The following is a 22,178-nucleotide window of genomic DNA, read 5'->3' as shown; positions in this document are numbered from 1 at the left end:
AAGTATACTACATCTACTGGTTCTCCTTTATCTACCCTACTAGTGGCATTCTCAAGAAATGCTAATAATTTTGTCAAACCGATTTTCCTTTCATAAAACCATGTCGACTTTGTCTGTTCATACTGTGATTTTCTAAGTGCATTGTTAATAATAGATTCCAGCATTTTCCTGACGACTGATGTTAGGCTAACTGGCCTGTAGTTCCCTGTTTTTTCTCTCCCTCCTTTCTTGAACAGCGGTGTTACATTTGCTAACTTCCAATCAGCTGGGACATTTCCAGAATTTAGGGAATTTTGGAAAATCATAGCCTGCACATCCACTATCTCAGCAACTATCTCTTTTAGAACCCAAGGACATAGGACGCAAGGCCCTGGGGATTTGTCGGATTTTAGTCCCTTGAGTTTCTCCAGTATTTTTTCTCTGTTAATATTAATTATTTTAATTTCCTCACTCTTATTATTCCCTTGGTTACCCTCTATTTCTGGTATGTAACTTGTGTCTTCTACTGTGAAGACAGACACAAAATATTTGTTCAATGTCTCTGCCGTTTTCTCATTCCCAATGATAATTTCTTCTATCTGTGCTTCTAAGGGACCAGTGTTTACTTTAACTAATCTGTCCCTTTTTATATACTTGTTAAAGTTCTTACAATCTGTTTATAGATTCCTGGCGAGTTTACTCTCATTCTATTTTTTCCCTTGTTATCAACTTTTTGGTGGCCCTTTGCTGTTTTCTAAAACACTCTCAATCCTCAGACTTGCTACTATTCTCTACAACGTTATAAGCCTCTTCTTTTAATCAAATCCTTAACCTCCTTAGTAAGCCACAGATGGGTCGTTCTCGCTGAGTTTTAGTTTTTCAATGGAATTTATTTTTGTTGAACATTTTGAATTGTTTCTTTAAATGTTTCCCACTGTTTATTTACAGCCATTCCTTTTAGTCTACTTACCCAATCAACCATAGCCGGCTTTCAGCTCATACCTATGTAAATAGTTTTATTTCAGCTTAAGATTCTTGTTTGTGATTGGAGTGTGTCATTTTAAAACTTAGGTCTGAATTTTACCAGCGCTTAGAAGTTTGCAGTCCGCCCACATGGAGCAGCCACCTCCAAGCCCCTGCAATATTTTGCGCAGGGCTCATTTAAATGGAGAGGGCAGGGCGTCCGCCCGTGATGACGTAGAGAACAGATTCAAAGACCCACAACAAACTCAGTCTACAAATCTGCTGCTGTGATGAAGTTTTGGTAGCTGTAATATCAGGAGTCAGTTTATAAACTCTGGAATTCCCTCCCTAAATCTCACCACCTTTCTCTCCTTTAAGAAGCTCCTTAAAGTTTATCTCTTTGACCGTGCTATGGTTACCTGTCCTACTATCTTCTTATGTGGCTAAGTATCAAATTTTGTTTGATAATCGCTCGTGTGAATCACCTTGGGAAGTTTTATCTTGCTGTTGTTGTTGTCAGTCTCACGGAATCGCAACAAAGACATTGACAATCTAAAAGGAACTTTGTATAATTGTTACTTGTTAACTGCCTACTCCCTTCTGATGAATTTTGGGTTCTACCCTCTCCAAAAATGTTGTTTTGCTGCAGCACATTCCTTAATTTGTCTTCAATAAAAATCTCACCAGGGCAGTTGGACAACCCACATGTGTTGGGGGATAGTGTGGGGTTGGGCTGGATGTTTGTAGGTGGTTGAACAAGTAAAGCCTAATCAGCTTTGGCAAGCTACTTTGCAAAAATCATTTCTATTCTGACAATTGTCAACATTTTCAAAGCAGCTTTTCCAGATTAAATGGCAAGATCGGATTGTGTTTCAAAATCACTTGTGGGCTTCACCATTGGGCATTTTCAGGTTCTCTCCCCTTCACCCTTCAGATCAAAAGCTCAGGGTCATAGTGGATCAAACTTGCATTTTGACCTGTTGCCTTGGCACAGCTGAAATGCACCAATCTTTTATCACTCTGCCAGACCCTTTTACTGATAGAAAATATTCAGATCAGTTCTCAGCTCCTGGAAGGATAAAAAGGATGATAAGCAGAAATGCATGAGTATACATATCAGGAAAGGATGAAGAGGTTGGGTCTCTTTTCTCTTAAAATCAGGCAGCTGAGGGGTGACCTGATAGGGATCTTTAAAGGTTTTGATAAGTGGAAAGATTCGCTCTATATCCACTCTGCGGGGAAGAGCATAACTACAGGCCATCACTATAAAATAGCCAACATGAAATCCAAGAGGGAATTCAGAAGGAACTTCTTTACCCAAAGAGGGGTGAGATCTCGCTGGAACCTGTCTGATTCAAGAACAAGAACACAAGAATACAAGAACACAAGAAATAGGAGCAGGAGTAGACCATATGCCCATCGAGCCTGCTCCGCCATTCAAAGTGATCAGGGTTGATCTTGGATTCAACTCCACTTTCCTGCCCATTCCCCAAATCCCTTGATTCCCTGTGAGACCAAAAATCTATCTATTCCAGCCTTAAATGTATTCAATGATGGAGCATCCACAACCCTCTGGGGTCGGGAATTGCAAACATTCACAACCCTTTGAGTGAAGTCATTTCTCCTCATCTGAGTCCTGAATGATTGGCCCTTTATTCTCAGGAATCTGTAACGTGTCCCTACACAAACACTAGTATCCATAGTAAAGTTTTGAGGTCCGTGACTGGTAATTCCAGGTGTGAGAAATTTCCCATTGCCTTCTGCTTTCAACCAATCCGTGTTTTGAAAAATCACAGCTGTCAGCTTCAGTTTCACAGCTGACAGATGCTGGGAGTGGGAGCAGCTGCTTCCAATTCGGACAAGGTCGGGGTTTTCCAGCGGGTTCCAATATTTTTTAAGAGCCCACCAGAATACCCCAAACTTGCCCAAATTGGACGTCGTTGTTCCCGCTCTGAGCAGCTGTCAGCTGTGAAGCTCAAACTGACAGCTGCGATTTTTAAAAAAACGGACCAATCTCAAAGATGAGAGTTCCCGCTCTCTGCAAATATCAGAGAGAGAGAGAAACGGAGAGAGAGGGGCAGAGAGGGAGAGAAAGGGGGCAGAGAGTGAGGGGGGGTGACACAGAGATTGGTAAGATGACACAGAGAGGGGGACGGAGAGATATTTGTATGCTTAGCTACTTTATTTATAGGGAGAAATCTGTTTGAAATTGGACTGTTTCGATGGAATTAGATTGGATATATACTTTATATACAGATTAATCACCCCCATATCCATGGCAGAGTCAATCATTTTGTCAAATGTCCGTGGTGCAACATCTTGTTGCCAATCCCTGCTTATCCTGGGACTGTGCCTCCATGTTTTAGATACCCCGACCAGCGGAAATTATCTCTCAGTGTCTACCCTATCCAGCCCCTTTAGTATCTTACATGTTTCAATGAGATCGTCTCTCATTCTTCCAAACTCCAGAGAATATTTGCCCAATTTACTCAGCCTCTCATCTTAGGACAACCCTCTCATCCCAGGGACCAATCTAGTGAACCTTCACTGTAAAGCCTTCAAGGCAAGTATATCCTTCCTTAAATATGGAGATCAAAACTGCACACAGTACTCCAGGTGTGGTCTCACCAAAGCCTGTACAATTGTAGCAAGAATTCCTTATTCTTATACTCCAATCCCCTTGCAAAAAAGGCCAACATGCCATTTGCTTTCCTAATTGCTTGCTGTACCTGTGTGCTAACTTGCTTTGTTCCTTGTACGACTACATGCAAGTCTCTCTGAACATCAACATTTACAAGTTCCTCACTATTTAAAAAATGTTCTGCTTTTCTATGCGTCTGACCAAAGTGAATAACTTCACACTTCCCCATATGATACTCTGTCTTCCACCTTATTGCCCACTCACTTAACCTGTCTACATCTCTTTGCAGCCTCTTTGTACCCTCCTCACAGCTTGCATTCCCACCTAGCTTTGTACCATCAGCAGACTTGGATACATTACTCTCTGTCCCTTCGTCTAAGTTGTTAATATAGATTGTAAATAGCTGAGGCCCAGCACTGATCCTTGCGGCACCCCACTAGTCACAGCCTGCCAACTTGAAAATGCCCCATTTATCTGTACTCTCTGATTCCTGTCTGTTAGCCAATCCTCTATATCCATGCTAAAACATCACCCCCAACTCCATGAACCCTTGTGTATTAACCTTTTGTGTGGAACTTTATCAAATGACTTTTGGAAATCCCAGTATACTACATCTACTGGTTCCCCTTTATCTACCTACTAGTTACATCGTCAGAAAACTCTAATAAATTTGCCAAACAGGATTTTCGTTTCATTAAACCATGTTGACTTTGATCATATGATTTTCTAAGTGCATTGTTAAGACTTCCTTAATAATAGATTCCAGCATTTTCCCGATGACTCATGTCAGGCTAACTGGCCTGTAGTTCCCTGCTTTCTCTCTCCCTCCTTTCTTGAAAGGGGATTGGGTACAGGAATAAGGAAGTAATGTTACATTTGCTAACTTCCAATCAGCTGGGACGGTTACAGAATCTAGGGAATTTTGGAAAATCCTAACCAGCGCATCCACTACCTCTGCAGCTACCTCTTTTAACACTCTAGGATGTCGGCCGTAAGGCCCAGGCAATTTGTCGAATTTTAGTCCCTTGAGTTTCTCCAGGTTGAAACTGTGTCAGATGGTGGATGTGCGAGGTCATCTACTTTGGAACCAATAAAGAAAAGTTGAAATAGTTTCTTCATGGCAAGAGACTAGAAACTGTGGAGAAGCACAGGGATTTGTGTCTCCGGGTGCACAAAACATTAAAAGCTAGTGGACAAGTGCAAAAAGTCATCCAAAATGCGAATGGAATGTTGGCCTTTATCTCAGCAGGGCTAGATTACAAAGGGGTGGACGTTATGTTTCAGCTGCACAGAGCCTTAGTCAGACCCCATCTCAAGTAACTGCTAAAATAAAAGCAAAATAGTGTGGATGCTCAAAATCTGAAATAAAAACAAGGCTGGAAATACTGAATATTTCCAGTGTTTCTTGTTTTTATCTTGTTCAGTTCTGGTCACTGCACCTCATGAAGGGTATATTCGCCTTGGAGTGAGTGCAGCACAGATTCACTGGACTGATACCAGGACTTAAAGGGTTAAAGTATGAGGATCAGACTTGTATTCTCCTGATTTGAGAAGTTTGTGGTGTTTAAAATCATTAAGGGATTCAGTTGGGCTGATAGGGAAAAACTTGTTCCTCTGCTGAGGGAATCAAGGACAAGGGGGCATAACCTTACAGTTAGAGCCAGGCCATTCAGGAGCGAGAAAGGGTAGTGGAAATGTGGAATGCTCTCCCCCAAAATGCTATGGATGCTGGAGAGCTCTCAAAACTGAGGTATATTTTTGTTGGGTAAGGATACCAAGGAATATGGATCAAAGGTGGGTAAATGGAGTTGAGGTACAGATCAGTCATGACCTAACTAAATGGTGGAACAGGCTCGAGGGGCTGAATGGCCTCATCCTGTTCCTGTGTAACAGTTTGGAGGGGCTGAATGGCCTCATCCTGATCCTATGTAACAGTCTGGAGGGGCTGAATGGCCTCATCCTGTTCCTGTGTAACAGTCTCGAGGGGCTGAATGGCCTCATCTTGTTCCTATGTAACAGTATGGAGGGGCTGAATGGCTTCATCCTGTTCCTGTGTAACAGTCTGGAGGGGCTGAATGGGGATTTAGAACTCTGAGCTGAGTGGGAAATCTGTGGCTCTTCTGCTGATTGAGGCCTGTCAGGAAGAAGCCGATCGAGGTATATGATATTTCCTTTATGGGGGCCAGGATGCATCGATCTGCCCCTGCCCCAGGTTCCCCCCATTTGCTGAACACCCACAAATCCCAGGTCCCCAAACTTACCCGAGGGCCATAGAAGGGAAGGAATAAGGGAATTGCCAGGACAGGGGATGGAGTGGGGTGGGGGGGGGGGGGGCGGGGGGGAGGGATTTCACCCAAATATTCTACAGGCCACAGGCTGCTTCCCAACCACCTCCTGCTTGGATTGTCAACTCTTGACATAATGCTGGAGGTTTTATCATGTGACCTGCTGCCTCTACCCAGTCAAACCCGGTCTTTACCTCCATCTCTAATATTTTATAATTTAGAAGTGACAGTGTTGAAACACTATGATGCCTGGATGATGTTTCCCCCAGGTTTTTGTTCAGCACAGTGTCCTGAAGGTTCAATTTAATTCTTGGTGAGTCCCCAGTGCTGGAGGGTCAGTAACTCTACATGATATTTGTTCATGGAGGTCTCCGCTGGTGACATGTTGAGGAGATTGGCAGTTAAAATCATTGTATCCTCATTTGCCACAAACTGGCAGCAGGTTAAAATCCATCTCCTTGTATTTTCCGTCTTTGTCCTGAAGTTGGGAGATGGTTCCCCACTTCTCACCTCAAGGTATCTCACTCAAGTGATCCTTCATTGCGGGTGAAGATGGATGGTCAATATTGAGGCTATTTGACTGCAAGAGGAAGCATCACATGTACCAATATCCTGTTCACACCCAAAGTCCTCTGACAGTGCAGCGCTCCCTCAGCACAGACCTTCTGACAGTGCAGCACTCCCTCAGTACTGACCCTCCGACAGTGCAGCACTCCCTCAGGACTGACCCTCCGGCAGTGCAGCACTCCCTCAGTACTGACCCTCCGACAGTGCAGCACTCCCTCAGTACTGACCCTCCGACAGTGCAGCACTCCCTCAGGACTGACCCTCTGCCAGTGCAGCGCTCCCTCTGTACTGACCCTCAGACTGTGCAGCGCTCCCTCAATACTGACCCTCTGCCAGTGCAGCACTCCCTCTGTACTGACCCTCTGACAGTGCAGCAGTCCCTCAGTACTGACCATCTGGCAGTACAGCACTCCCTCAGTACTGACCATCTGGCAGTACAGCATTCCTTCAGTACTGACCCTCCGACAGTGCAGCACTCCCTCAGTCCTGACCCTCACGCAGTACAGCACTCCCTCAGTACTGACCCTCTGGCAGTATAGCACTCCCTCAGTACTGACCCTCTGGCAGTACAGCACTCCCTCAGTACTGACCCTCTGGCAGTATAGCACTCCCTCAGTACTGACCCTCTGGCAGTACAGCACTCCCTCAGTACTGACCCTCTGGCAGTGCAGCACTCTCTCAGTACTGACCCTCCAACAGTGCAGCAGTCCCTCGGTACTGACCCTCCGACAGTGCAGCACTAGCTTGGTACTGACCCTCCGACAGTGCAGCACTCCCTCAGTACTGACCCTCACGCAGTACAGCACTCCCTCAGTACTGACCCTCTGGCAGTATAGCACTCCCTCAGTACTGACCCTCTGGCAGTACAGCACTCCCTCAGTACTGACCCTCTGGCAGTGCAGCACTCTCTCAGTACTGAACCTCTTGCCGTGCAGCACTCCCTCAGTACTGACCCTCCAACAGTGCAGCACTAGCTTGGTACTGACTCTCCAATAGTGCAAATTCCCTCAGTATTGACCCTCCGACAGTGCAGCACTCCCTCAGGACTGACCCTCTGCCAATGCAGCACTCCCTCAGTACTGACCCTGTGGCAGTGCAGCACTCCCTCAGGACTGACCTTCTGCCAGTGCAGCACTCCCTCAGGACTGACCCTCTGCCAGTGCAGTGCTCCCTCAGTATTGACCCTCCGACAGTGCAGCGTTCCTTCAACACTGAACTGACTGTGTAGCAGTCCCTCAGTACCCTCCGACAGTGCAGCACTACCTTGGTACTGACTCTCCAATAGTGCAGTATCCCTCAGTATTATCCCTCAGTATTGACCCTCCGACAGTGCAGCACTCCCTCAGTACTGACCCTCCGACAGTGCAGCACTCCCTCAGGACTGACCCTCTGCCAATGCAGCACTCCCTCAGTATTGACCCTGTGGCAGTGCAGCACTCCCTCAGGACTGACCCTCTGCCAGTGCAGCACTCCCTCAGGACTGACCCTCTGCCAGTGCAGCACTCCCTCAGGACTGACCCTCTGCCAGTGCAGTGCTCCCTCAGTATTGACCCTCCGACAGTGCAGCGTTCCTTCAACACTGAACTGACTGTGTAGCAGTCCCTCAGTACCCTCCGACAGTGCAGCACTCGCTCGGTACTGACTCTCCAATAGTGCAGTATCCCTCAGTATTGACCCTCCAACAGTGCAGCACTCCCATAGTACTGACCCTCTGGCAGTGCAGCACTCCCTCAGTACCGAACCTTTGGCAGTAAAGCACTCCCTCAGTACTGACCCTCCGACAGTGCAGCACTACCTTGGTACTGACTCTCCAATAGTGCAGTATCCCTCAGTATTGACCCTCCGACAGTGCAGCACTCCCTCAGCACTGACCCTCCGACAGTGCAGCGCTCCCTCAGCACTGACCTGACTGTGCAGCGCTCCCTCAGCACTGACCCTCCGACAGTGCAGCGCTCCCTCAGCACTGACCTGACTGTGCAGCACTCCCTCACACTGAACCTCTTGCAGTGCAGCACTCCCTCAGTACTGACCCTCTGACAGTTCTGTACTCCCTCAGTACTGACCCTCTGACAGTGCTGCACTCCCTCAGTACTGACCCTCTCAGTGCAGCACTCCCTCAGTACTGACCCTCTCACAGTGCAGCGCTCCCTCACTACTGACCCTCCGACAGTGCAGCACTCCCTCAGTACTGACCCTCCGACAGTGCAGCGCTCCCTCAGCATTGACCCTCCGACAGTGCAGCGCTCCCTCAGCACTGACCTGACTGTGCAGCACTCCCTCACACTGAACCTCTTGCAGTGCAGCACTCCCTCAGTACTGACCCTCTGACAGTGCAGCATTCCCTCAGTACTGACCCTCTCACAGTGCAGCACTCCCTCAGTACTACACTCTGACAGTGCAGCATTCCCTCAGTACTGACCCTCTCACAGTGCAGCACTCCCTCAGTACTACACTCTGACAGTGCAGCATTCCCTCAGTACTGACCCTCTCACAGTGCAGCACTCCCTCAGTACTGACCCTCTCACAGTGCAGCATTCCCTCAGTACTGACCCTCTCACAGTGCAGCACTCCCTCAGTACTACACTCTGAGCGTGAGCCTGGATTTTGTGCTGAATTTGAAGGGGGATTTATATCCACGAGCTTCTGACTCGGAGGCAACAATATTCGCCACTGAGCCGCAGTCCTCTTCAAGTTAAATTCTGAAACTTTCTATTCATCCAATGACAGCAAAGTGGAAAGACTCTTTCAGGAGTCTGTCTTCACCGCAGGATTAGGTTTGTATTGTTCTCTCGCCCATAATCTCCTGACCAAGTTGCTCAGTTATTATACCACACTTGTTGAAAGTAGTTGGGGCTGTCAGTATTATCTGAGCCAAGTGCCTTTTAAAACCTCTCATATATCTTCAGCTGGTCTCTTTCAGATATTTGTGTTGTTTCCTGATGGTGGTGACTGCTTCCTGGATCAGCTGTCCCTGTGGCTCCCCAAGACTTTGGTATCCAGCCCAATTTGCTAATCTTTATGTGTGAGTCTAGACACTAAGTATTGTTAGACCAATGAGGGTATAATGGTCCAGTTCATTCACATTCCTGTACTGACTGACGGGAAAGCAATCAGATGCAACTGATAGCCCCTCCCTATTTCTCTCCCAGAGGCATCTGAAGGTTAATTTTAGCTCCCTGGATTAAATCAGTTAAATGAGCAGAGACAGGCTGTAACCTCTTCCTCTTGTGGTCTGTGAGCTCAGTGCCACACCTCGTTTTACAGAGCATTTCACCTATTAACGTCTCACAGTGCTGTGCAAACGGGATTAGGGGACTCAAGGAAAAGAGAGGAAATTAGGGGAGGTGACTGAAAGCATGGTCGGAGAGGTACGGGATGAGAAGCTCAGGAAGTAAATTTCAATGTGCAAAGATGGGGGAACGGAATAGAGTCACCAGTGGTGGAGGGAAGAATTTTATGCACATGCCTCTCGAGTGTGTTTGAAACCACAACCTTCGGACTCAGACGCAGGGAGGGTGCAGGGCGGTGTTGAGGGTGGAGAGGTGAGGGGTGTGGGTGGGGATGGGTGTGGGAACTGGGGAAGGTGGATGTGGTTGTTGGCTGGGAGGGTGCGCTTGATGGGGAGGGTGTGAGAATTGGTGAGGGTATGGGGGAGAGTGCAGTGAAGGGTGCGGGGGAGAGAGGGGAGGATGTGGAGAGGGAGGGGAGGGTGTGGGGAGGGAGGGGATGGAAGGGAGGGTGTGGGGAGGGAGGGGAGGGTGGCGGCAGGGTGCAGGGAGGGAGAGGAGAGTGCAGGGAGGGTGGAGAGAGTGCAGGGGAGGGAGGGGAGTATGCAGAGGAGGATATGGAGGAGGGAGGGATGTGGGGAGGAGGGTGTGGAGGAGAGTAGAGAGGGCGTGGAGGAGGGTACAGGGGAGGGAGTTGAATACCCAGTCAGGCTGGGATGCGATGGTCCTGCCAGATTTTTTTGAACAAGTTGATGGGCTAGTGGGCAATGGATCCAATGGCAGGGACCACAGTCTGGGACCCTTGGGGAAGGTCTCTGGTAATCAGGTGCGGGGAGTGAGCGGGAAATTGTGTTTTGCTTGGAGACAGCGTACGTGGTGATGGGAGAGAAGCTGTAACCAGCTGGAGAAGGCCGTAAGTTTCTTTGAGATGCGATAGGGAGGTGCCCTCTTCTCCTGGCCCACCAACAGTGCTGGAAAATGCACTAACCACGATGAGACGACACCTCCTGCTGCCTTTCCTGAGCCCTGGAAAACCCTGCAGCAAGTTTAAATTTAAATTCGGCTCTCAATTGCACTGTGGGAGCCTCATTTAAATATGTTAATGAAGTATCCACCTTTCCAGGGCAGCAACAGGAGTGAACATGGAAACCTGCTGGCAGATTTCCCCATCTATCATTTTTAACCAGGCGCTCTCCCACGCATTGTGGGGGGTTAATGGCCAAAGACTAGTGGACAAGGGCTTCAGAAATTAATCAGCAAGAATTAACTCCCTTTTTCTTATTTTTTGACACCGAAATATTTTTGTGTTATCTTTCAAATGTTCAATTTGTTGTGTGATTGTGCAGTTCACCAACACCAGCTTTCCTGTCAGCTGGGACTGAGTAGATGATGCTTACAGTGGCTTTCCTCTCTGGTGCTGGTGAGAAGGATACCTGCTGAAGTTTTGTGCTGTTCAAACATCCGGTACTGGGTGAGCAGAAATTGAAAGACCAAAGCCACTGTTTTCAATTCCTGCCACAAACTCTGTTCCCTCATCACTGACTCTGACCCTCTTCCTGGCAACTGTCTGAGGCTGAACCAGACTGTTTGCAACTTCAGTGTCATTTGACCCTGTGATGAGCTTCCAACCTCATATCCATGCCATCACTAAGACCACCTATTTCCACTTCTGTAACATTGCCTGAATCCAGCCCTGCCTCATCTACTTTGCTACTGCAACCCTTATTCGTGCCTTTGTTACCTCCAGACTTAACTATTCCAATGCATTCTTGGCTGGTCTCCCATCTTTCACCCTGCATAAACTTGAGGTCATCCTGTGTGCTCACGAACCTACATTGGCTTCTGGTCAAGCAATGCCTCGATTTTAAAATTCTCATTTGTTTTCAAATTCCTCCATGGCCTCACCGCTCCCTATCTCTGGAATCTCCTCCAGCCCCACAACTCTCTGAGATGTCTGTGCTCATGCAATTCTGGCCTCTTGAGCATCCCTGATTTTAATCACTCCACCATTGTTGGCTGCAATTTCAGCTGCCTGGGCCATAAGCTTTGGAATTCCCTCCCTAAACCCCTCCACCTTTCTCTCCTCCTTTAAGTTGTTCCTTAAAACCTACCTCTTTGTCAAATTTTGTTTGATAACACTCCCGTGACGCACCTTTGGATGTTTTACAACATCAAAGGTGCTATATAAATACACATTATTGTAGTTGTAATTAGTTCAAACATTCATTTCATTTGTGACAGGAGAAGTGTCCTATTTTCTAATCCCATTCCCAAGTTTCATGGTCTCCAATTGTGGGACCCCATGTGATTTCAGTCTTGCTGTTAAGGACAGAGTGGCCCTGAGATACCGGAGTTGGTATTCCATTTGAAGAGATGTGATAAGAAAGACGTGTGTCTGCAGGGAGGAGCTGAAAACATTACAAAAACAGGACAACTGTTTCCATGAGACTTTATTAAATCCTCAGAAATACAGAATATGGAAAATCATCAACAGTTGTGTTTATTAGGTTTGATGATCTCTTATTGAAAAAAGGCTTTTGCTTTGGAGAAAAGCAGAGAAAAGAACAAAGTGTTTAACATCCTATGGTCTGCTGACCTCCTGCACGCGTGAAGACACCACTTGTCCATTAACCGTTTCTTCCACCACAGTCATCACTCTCGTCTTTGTTGTGACAACAGGTTCTTTAAGAAAAACATTGTTAGATGAGTGGATTAGTTAGATTATTAATAATTAGTTGGATGGTTATTTGACGCATTCATTAAACGGTAGTTGGAAAAGTCAAGTTTATGACATTACAATTCTGGCCACTCCTGGGTTGCCAACTCTGGTTGGAGGTATTCCTGGAACTTTCATCACATGACATCACACCCAGGCACAGCTACAAATAAACCTCATTCAATAGCAATCAGGAGTGAGACCCCACATGATTTCCATCTCTCTACCCATTGAGGCAGTGATGTCGATTGCAACAGCCTAATTGTTTCTTTGACTGGGATCAGACTTTCCTGCTGTGCGTGACCCAGTAGCTCACCAGGCGGTGAAGTTACAGACTGAGGTGTCTGGGAAATGCAGGCTCTCTCTGACCCTACCATCAGCATATAAAATTGGAGCAGGATTTGGCCAAACAACCCCTTGAGCCTGCTCTGCCATTCAATATCATGGCTGATCTTTGACCTTTACTGCCTGATCCCCATATCCCTCGAGTCCTCCAGAGGCCCAAAGTCTGTCAGTCTCAGTCTTAAATATACTCAACAACTGAGCTCCCAATAGTCCTCTGGGATAGAAAATTTCAAAGATTCACATCCCTCTGAGTGAAGAAATTTCTCTGAGCACCGCAGCCTCACAGCTCCAGGGACCCGGGTTCAATTCTGGGTACTGCCTGTGCGGAGTTTGCAAGTTCTCCCTGTGACCGCGTGGGTTTTCGCCGGGTGCTCCGGTTTCCTCCCACCGCCAAAGACTTGCAGGTGATAGATAAATTGGCTGTTGTAAATTGCCCCTAGTGTAGGTAGGTGGTAGGGAATATGGGATTACTGTAGGGTTAGTATAAATGGGTGGTTCTTGGTCGGCACAGACTCAGTGGGCCGAAGGGCCTGTTTCAGTGCTGTATCTCTAAATAAATAAATCTTAGTCCTAAATGATCAGCCCCTTATCCTTAGACTATGCCTGTGTTCTAGACTCTCCAGCCAATGGGAAAACAGCCTCAGAGAATCCAACTCTAACTGCCATATCTACAAGCTCTAGCTGTACATATCCTTCCTTCTGTGTGCAAGCTTGTGATGCAGTCACTGACAATAAAATTGAAAGTTATGTCTAACTCACCACTTATTTCCTCTTTGACCACAATATTCTTTCTTATCTCTTTTGAAACTTGGCTCCTAAAAAAAAAGAGTAAACAGTAAATATCCAGAAACCTCTGCAGCAGGAAGATTGAGGGGGCCGAGTATGAGTGTAAAGAAAGAAATCGCATTTACATCGCACTTTTCATGACCTCGGAATGTCCCAAAGCACTTTACAGTCAGCTGATTTAGTATCTCATTTAGATCATATGGAAGTGTAGTGGTTTTGTTATTGGCCTAATCATCCAGGAAAGGGAGTTCAAATCCCACCAATCTCAATTTAGTTTTTTTTAAATCTAGAAATTAAAGGCCAGTTTCAGCCTTGATAATCAAGACTCTTTATGATGCCGGGGTGAGAGTAATCCCACTGAACCAAGGCTAATACCTGAATTATTCAATAATTTCAATCAGGCAACTTAAAATAACACAACAAAGTGGAAATTCAGTTTAAAAAAGTCTGCATCATCGGAACTAAACGAAACTAAACTCAGGCAATAGGATGCCTGTGCAGGGTATGGAAAAATATCACGAAAAAGACACAGTGATCTTTTGAGGTTAGTGCCTGAGCATCTCTGGGGCAGATAAGGGAGACCGTTCTTAATAAAATTTGCACTATACTGAAGTGGCAAGAATTGATCCTGACACCAGTTGTCCGAAATTCAAAATTTCCACATTAACATGCCTCAATGAGCATGAAATTCACCAAAATTATCCAAAGTAAATTTATAGACAGTAATAATTCTGAAACTGATGTCACATCTAATTTATTTATTTAGTAACAGGGATCAAGGTGTCAGGAGTTGGGTTTCATCTGGTTAATTTCTTACCCATATCCTTCTCCCTCTAACAGGCGACGGTATGTGGCAATCTCTGCCTCCAGAAGACATTTAATATTCAGGAGCTTGGCATATTCAGCAACATGAGATTCCACTTTATTCCGGATGTCTACCAGCTCTGCCTCCAATCTGCCGATGTTCATCTGATATCCACTGAGCTGGCTGTTGTATTGAAGATCAATGTCCTGAAGAGTTCCCTCCAGAGATGAAATCTGCACACAAACAGTGCCTGGTCAGACTTGCACTTGCAACAACTCAGTGATAGTGAAGTTGCTGCTTTCCTGTGCTGTACTCACCATGCTGAGTATGCTCTGCAGCTCCATGTCCAGTCCCTGTGAAGTGTGCCTCAGTTGGCTGAGCTGTGACTTTTCTCCCTGAAGAGCCTCAGTGTTGACAGTCACTTCTGTCTGCACAAGCGTGCACTGAAACGATTAAAACATGTATGTAACTAACAATGCTCTCTGTCTTAATCAAAACCATTAACACTCTATTCTCTGACAATTGTCTGTATGTGAGAGAGAAAAAATTAAGCCAACTTACTTTGGAACATTTTGAAATCTGGTCCCCAAAGAGCCATGTTACCCCAGCATGTATTTAAAATAGCACCATGGCAGCCTATTTATTCCTCGTAGTCTGATGCTAAAGTTGCAAGGATTTTCTTTCATGTTATAGTTTGAGGCAGTTGGGGAATTGGAGACTTTCGGGGCAGATTTTCAATGGCTGCAGAGGCGGGATTGTGGGTGGGGAGAGGGGGCAGTCAGACCCACAATTTCTGCTACTGGCCAGTGTACCGGTTCCCACCATGTTCCTGTCTCTGGCTGTTTTTGTTCAGGGAGCACCGGAGGGGGTGGGGATTGGGGGGGTGGTGGCTACTTGCCCGCAAAGGTTGGGTAGTCCATTAGGCCAATTAAGGAGCCTGTTAAGGCCACTTTCCACACACTGACTAGAATTTTCCAGATAGAATGCAGGCTGTCCACTGTGGCCAAAACACAGCCAAGTTATGGAGGGGGCCTCCTGGCAACAGATGGTTGTGGGGGTGGGGGGGGGCGGTGGGGTCAGGGGGTGAAGGTGCCAGAGCTCCATCCAGCCATGGACCCCTGCACCTGCCATGTTATCAGGCCACAGCTGCGGCCACTGGCCATCCAGTGAAGGAGCTGTCCCTCCCCAGTGACAATCTGGCAGCTGTGGTCTTTTTCATGTTAAAAACTCTTAAATGCTCTTCAGAGAGCGCCCTTTCTCTCTCTCCTACCTATATCGGACAGCTACCTCTGACCGAGGGGCTGCCAATGTGTCAATGCTGCAGGGGCTCCTATTGGCCGTCCAGCCTCGAGAGCCCACCTGTCGTACATAATTGGACAGTGAGTGTGCACCATGTCCACTATGGCCTGTTTGTCAAGTTCTGATGCAACGCAGTGTTGGGACCCAGAAATCTTTAGAGAGATACAGCACTGAAACAGGCCGTTCGGCCCACAGAGTCTGTGCCGACCATCAACCACCCATTTATACTAATCCTACACGAATCCCATATTCCTACCACATCCCCACCTGTCCCTATATTTCCCTACCACCTACCTATACTAGGGGCAATTTATAACGGCCAATTTACCTATCAACCTGCAAGTCTTTGGCATGTGGGAGGAAACCGGAGGAAACCCACGCAGACACAGGGAGAACTTGCAAACTCCACACAGGCAGTACCCAGAATTGAACCCGGGTCGCTGGAGCTGTGAGGCTGCGGTGCTAACCACTGCGCCACTGTGCTGCCCTGACATTGTCCTGACAATGCACCTGACATTGGGGTACGGATCTCAGAACAAAAATTCAGCCCATCTGGGTTTCTACTCAAGTGGGCCACTTGTCTTGTGACACTTAAATTGTGATTTTCTGAAGTGAAGTCCAGGTTTTTTCCATCTTTATCTATTTCTTTGTGGTAATATTGAAGGCATTAAACTAGGCCATCTGTCCCTGTGAGTTATGATCCATCGCAATCCACTTTCAGCCACTCTTGGTGGTTGCCTCTGTCACAATGTTGTGCACTCTCAGCTGAGCATAAGTTAATTCTTTTATAGGGACTGTGTGAAATGCCAACAATGAAAGAAAGACTGGCATTTATATAGCACCATTCAACACCTCAAGACATCCCCAAGTGCTTTACAGCCAATGGAGTACTTTTGAATTGTAGTCAATTGCTGTAATGTCGGAAACGTGCAGCCAATTTGAGCACAGCAAGATCCCACAAAAAGCAATTAGATAAAGGACAGTTCATCTGTTTTGTTTGAGGGATAAATATTGACACAGACACTCCCCTGCTCTTCTTCCAATCATGTCATGGGATTTTTTACATCTAGCTGAGAGGGAAGACAGGGCCTTGGTTTAACGTCTCATCTGACAGACAGCCCCTCTGACAGTGTAGCACTCCCTCAGTACTGCATTGGGAGTGTCAATTTAGATTATGTGCTCAAGTCTCTGGGGTGGGGCTTGAACCCACAAACCTTCTCACAGAGGTGAGAATGCTAGCCATAGCCGACACCTGGTAATGAAGATATGATAGTGCAGTGATTACACTGGAATGACATCAAACTCACAGATTTCCCCAATTACCTGCTGCTTGTACCAATCTTCAAGTTCACTCTTGTTCTTCATGACCAATGCCTCATGCTGTTGCCGAATCTCTTCCAGAACCTTAACCAAATCAGTGGAATTTTCAGTGTGGACATCTACAGTGATATTGCCAGTCAGCTGACCACGCAGTCCCCTCAGATCCTATGGAAAGAACATTCAGTTAGTTCACATTCCAACTCTTAAAGGAACACTCAACTCAGTAATAATTTACCAAAAAGGAAGTGCATTTTCTGTGTCTGCTTGCTGCTTACTTCTTCGTGGTTTTTCCTGATGTAGATTAGTTCCTCCTTACACCCCTCGATCTGCATTTCCAGCCGACTCTTCTCCAGTGTCATATCATCCAACATTGTACGCAGTCCATCAATGTCTACCTCTACTGCCATTCTGATCCCCAACTCAGACTCAAATCTAATGAGAGAGAAAAAGGGGAACAAATCTCTTATTCCTCATAGTCTTATGTTGAAGTTATGAGGCATTCTCTTGCACATTCCAATGAGATTCCTGATTTAAACCATCTCCCCTCAGCAGGTTAGAGGTGAATATTCCAGACTTCCCCCTCCCTCTAGGTTTTACTGCCTCGCCCAGGAGATTACATACTTGTGGGAGGAAGGGAGGGGGAGTGGGATGGGGAGGGAAGAAAGTGTATGGTTGGGATGCTCCAGGCATCGAGAGTATTGGGCAGCTAGCCTTTTCCTGACCATCACTTTCATCTGTTGATATGTAACTGGCATGCTACAGAGATGGATCGACTAACATCTACCAAATTGGTCCCTCCACAGTGGAACTATTCTCTAATGCAGGAGTCACAAGTACAGATTTAAGCTGCTTTGAGATTATCAGTGAGATCCGATCTCAGTGTAGACACTGGGTGAGAATATCAACAGTTACTTTTCTGATTCCATTTCTAGCCACTTCTCCTGGTGCCTCACTTATTCAGTGGAAGCAGAGTCCTTGAATATTTTTAAGGTAGAGGTAGATAGATTCTTGATAAGCAAGGGGGTGGAAGGTTATTGGGGGTAGGTGGAAATGTGGAGTAATCAGTTCAACCATGAACTTACTGAATGGCGGAGCAGGCTTGAAGGGCCGAGTGGCCTACTCCTATTTCATATGCTCGTACGTAATTCTCCTGAATAGCTGTCATTTCCCACGTTATGCCTCCATTTATCTATGTTGGAATAAGATTGCATATTTGATCCCTTTCTGGGCCAGAGAGGTTGACTGGCAGTCATCAACAATTATCACATTGAGAATTGCTGAAAATAGAGACACGCTGTCGAAGCTTTTTGTCTTGCACTCATCAAGACAATCCGCAAGAATAACCAAAGTAAGGGAAAACAACAACTTATAGTGCAGGAGAAGAGAGTGCTGACTGGTTGGCAAGTGAACTCTAATTGGTAGAGGCGTTGCCATGGGGAATGCACCAGTTTATGGTGACTGACAATTTCAAACAAAGCTTGGCAGTTAAGTGTGATGTGTGCAAGATGAAAAGCTTCGACAACATGTCTCTATTTTCAGCAATTCTCAAGTTCTGTACTACCACATCACTATACTACCTATACTTCTGTGCTACCAAACAACTAATTAACACATTGGTAAAATTATGGATTGTGAGATTTAACTTTCTGCCATGAGTTTAATGAACAATTAATATGTAAATTAAGCAAGGTCTTAAAAATTAACAGGGAGGCTGAGGAGGGAAAAGTTGTTTTTGTGGTAAATTGATCAGCAATTTCTGGAGATTTGCAACTCGTGGATCTCAATCCCCTCCATTTGCATATTAATAAATATATATCTTGTTGACATGCTGTATTTTTCCAGTAAGCTCCATTCTCTGAAAGCACTATGATGTCGATCTTTAATGTATTTATTGTCCTCCTGTGATAGTGCCAGAGGGAAATAACAGGAGACATTTTAAGTCATTCTTTAAATGCAGCCAAATCTGAAGATTATTTCTTAGACTAAATCCCATCCATTCAGCAGCAAAAGATAAGAATGCAGGGAAAAGTTGAAAGGAAATTGGATGGACACTTGAAGGAAATAAACTTGCAAGGCTACGGGGTTCGAGCAGGGGAGTGGGACTGACTGGGTTGCTCTGTGGAAAGCCAGCATGAACTCGATGGGCCGAATGGCCTCTTTCTGTGCCATAAATGGCTCTACGACTCTAGATGAGGAGGATGACAAATCAGCAGGACAGGCGGGTCGGAGAATGCAAAAGGGCTCAACATGTAGCGGACGTGAATATAACTCACTTAGTTTTGAAGTCTTCAGCAGCAAGTTTGGCATTGTCGACCTGCAGCATAAGCCTGGCATTATCAAAAATCAGCCCATTAATCTGTGAAAAATAGCAGGAGATGTATGAGAAATTATACAGTTTCTGACAGTAAATGAGAAGAATGCAGCCACCAGTCACATCCCTTACTGTTTGCCACTGCTTTCAGTTTATAGTCGTAGGGCAATCCAGCTCTGTAACATCTGCATCTCCTGCACTATCTCCTCTGGTCTGCTGTCCCCCTCCCGGGGCTGCTCCGCCTCCCCCACTCCCCATCTCCCCCGGGTCTGTTGCCCCCCACCTCCTCCCAGGTCTGTTGCCCCCCACCTCCTCCCAGGTCTGTTGCCCCCCCCCCCCAACTCCCCTGGGTCTGTTGCCCCCCACCTCCTCCCAGGTCTGTTGCCCCCCCCCCCCAACTCCCCTGGGTCTGTTGCCCCCCCACCTCCTCCCAGGTCTGTTGCCCCCCCCCCCCAACTCCCCTGGGTTTGTTGCCCCCCACCTCCTCCCAGGTCTGTTGCCCCCCCCCCCCCCAACTCCCCTGGGTTTGTTGCCCCCCACCTCCTCCCAGGTCTGTTGCCCCCCACCTCCCCCGGGTCTGTTGCGGGCGAAGCTGCAACTCGGGAGCCTCTCACCTGGTCCCGGAGGCCATTGATGGTAACCCAGAAAGCGCTCCAGTCCCTGATGCTGGGAAGGGATTTCTCGGTGATCTGGCGGATTTCCACCTCCATTTTGGTGTTGGAGGCTTCCAGGTCCCGCACTTTGTTCAGGTAATTGGCGAGACGGTCATTCAGGTTCTGCAAGGTCACTTTCTCATTGGTGACAAGAGCGGAGGAGCCGGAGCTCAGACCCATTCCCAAGCCGGAGCTCAGACCCATTCCCAAGCCGGAGCTCAGACCCATTCCCAAGCCGGAGGTGCTGCTACCGAATGAGGAGATGCGGCCGGTCCCCATCCCGGACACACTCCGAGCCCGGTATAAATTCCCCACGCCGCCGCCGCCGCCCAGGGACTGAGAGCTGAATCGGGCGGAGCCGCCGCCTCTGCTACGGTTCATGGAGCGCTGGCTGAACATGATGGAGCCGCTGCTGGCACTGGAGACGAGGAGCTGGTCAACTGCAGGAGGCTGTGCTGCTCTGAACCTCTCTCACTTCTTTATATCCCATATCCTACCCCGCCTCTCCTCAGCATTGGGCCAGCACATCAGGGCTTTCAGCTAAACATCACATCACAGTCTGACAGGTTGACATTGAGATGAATGAGACGGGACCTCACCCAGAACACACCCAGGGCTGTGCCCACAGTAATTGCAAAGAATTGTCTCATTGGCCGTTTTTATGCAAGGTTTGCAGAATCGGTGTGAAAATCAATTCTGGAACAGTTATCAGTGTTTTACTTGTGTGTTTTTGTGTGGGTTTTCTTTTTCAATTGATTTTGTTTTCTGTCTGGATGAGTTCCGCAGCTCTCAGGGTCACAGAGGCCGGAGCTCAGCTGCTGACTGAAAATTTTTCAGGTCTTACAGGTTTTGAAGATCTGCTTTTACTCTGCAAGTTAACAATTTTAACCAGACTGCTGGCGGCAGGATGGAATGTTTGAACTTTCTCTAGTTTGTCCAGTAGAACATTTGTACAACTCAGCCCCCCCCCCCCCCCCACCCCCGTCCCCCCAATCACTCTCCCTCAGTGGGAGCATAAAGCTTCAAACAGGGAAAGAAGGATTCACTGCCTCAGAACTTTTAGGGATAAGGAGATTTTGCAACACCAGAACCGGAAGCTGAATAACCTGTGGTAGTGACAGGGTCTGTACTTTTTTACGCTGAAAACCAGTTTAGTCAACAACAACAAGGGGTATTTATATAATGCCTTTAACATAATAAAATATCCCAAGGCGCTTCACTGGAGCATTATCAAACAAAATTTAATGCCAAGTCACATAAGAAGATATTGGGGCAGATGGCCAAAATCCTGGTCAAACAGGGATGATTTAAGGAGCATCTCAAAGGAGAGAGAGGTGGAGAGGTTTCGGGAGGGAATTCCAGAGATTAGGACCCAGGCAGCTGAAATCATAACCAACAACGGGTGGAGTGATTAAAATCAGAGATGCTCAAGGCCAGAATTAGAGGAGTGCAGAGATCTCGGAGGGTTGTGGGGCTGGAGGAGATTACAGAGATAGGGAGAGGCGAGGGCGTGGAGGGTTTTGAAGCCAAAAATGAGATTTTTAAAACCAAGGCGTTGCTTGACTGGGAGCCAGTGTTGGTCAGCGAACACACGGATGATAGGGGAACGGGACTTGGTGCAAGTTAAGACACAGACAGCAGAGTTTTGGATGACCTCAGATTTACAGAGAGTAGAATGTGGGAGACCAGCCAGCAGTGTATTAGAATAAAAGCAAGAAATGCTGGAAATACTCAGCAGGTCTGGCAGCATGTGTGGAGAGAGATGCAGAGTTAATGTTTCAGGTCAGTGACCATTCATCAGAACTGGAAAAGGTTGAAAATATAATAGGTTTTAAGCAAATAGAGCAGGGGTGGGGTAACAGATAACAAAAGAGAAGGTGTTGATAGTACAGAGTCACAGACAATAGCTGACCAGAAGGTCATGGAGCAAAGGCAAAGAGTGTGTTAATGGTGTGCTGAAAGACAAAGCGTTAATGAAGAGAGGGTGTTAATGGACAGAAAACTGAACAGCCCTGGCCCAAAGCACAAACATGAAAAAACAGTGGGCAGGCACATGGTAAAAAAAATGAAACAAACTAAAATAAAAAGGAAAAAAACAGAAAATAAAAAGGGGGGCCCGTCATGCTCTGAAATTACTGAACTCAGTGCTCAGTTCGGCAGGCTGTAGCGTGCCTAATCGGTAAATGAGATGCTGTTCCTCGAACTTGCGTTGATGTTCACTGGAACACTGCAGCAATCCCAGGACAGAGATGTGAGCATGAGAGCAGGGGTTGAAATGACC

General features: G+C 46.8%; 2 protein-coding genes across 2 annotated transcripts in view; both read right to left on the bottom strand.

The window, feature by feature from the left end:
• Positions 1-22,178, bottom strand: part of smarce1 (SWI/SNF related, matrix associated, actin dependent regulator of chromatin, subfamily e, member 1) — a 490,930-nt gene that overhangs the window by 168,171 nt on the left and 300,581 nt on the right. The window lies entirely within an intron of this gene.
• Positions 12,098-20,638, bottom strand: LOC137347965 (keratin, type I cytoskeletal 19-like). Its single transcript, XM_068013031.1, has 8 exons — positions 19,859-20,638; positions 19,207-19,289; positions 17,209-17,365; positions 16,937-17,098; positions 14,632-14,757; positions 14,327-14,547; positions 13,483-13,538; positions 12,098-12,344 (listed from the first exon to the last, which is right to left on the bottom strand). Exons 1-8 carry the CDS (start codon positions 20,294-20,296, stop codon positions 12,244-12,246), a joined length of 1,344 nt encoding a protein of 447 aa, XP_067869132.1. The 5' UTR covers positions 20,297-20,638; the 3' UTR covers positions 12,098-12,243.

This window comes from Heterodontus francisci, chromosome 33 (genome assembly GCF_036365525.1).
Source record: "Heterodontus francisci isolate sHetFra1 chromosome 33, sHetFra1.hap1, whole genome shotgun sequence".
Lineage (NCBI taxonomy): Eukaryota > Metazoa > Chordata > Chondrichthyes > Heterodontiformes > Heterodontidae > Heterodontus > Heterodontus francisci.
This window is presented reverse-complemented; position numbering and strand designations above follow the sequence as displayed.

Bases quoted from the DNA above. Each gene is read 5' to 3' on its own strand.
- LOC137347965 (XM_068013031.1), bottom strand. From the start codon at position 20,296: ATGTTCAGCCAGCGCTCCATGAACCGTAGCAGAGGCGGCGGCTCCGCC. The intron at 17,099-17,208 runs GTAAGCAGCAAG...TTCTTTCCATAG, and splicing joins TCAGGAAAAACCACGAAGAA to GATCTGAGGGGACTGCGTGG. The intron at 13,539-14,326 runs GTAAGAAATTAA...CTTTTTTTTTAG, and splicing joins TTAGAGGGAGAAGGATATGG to GAGCCAAGTTTCAAAAGAGA.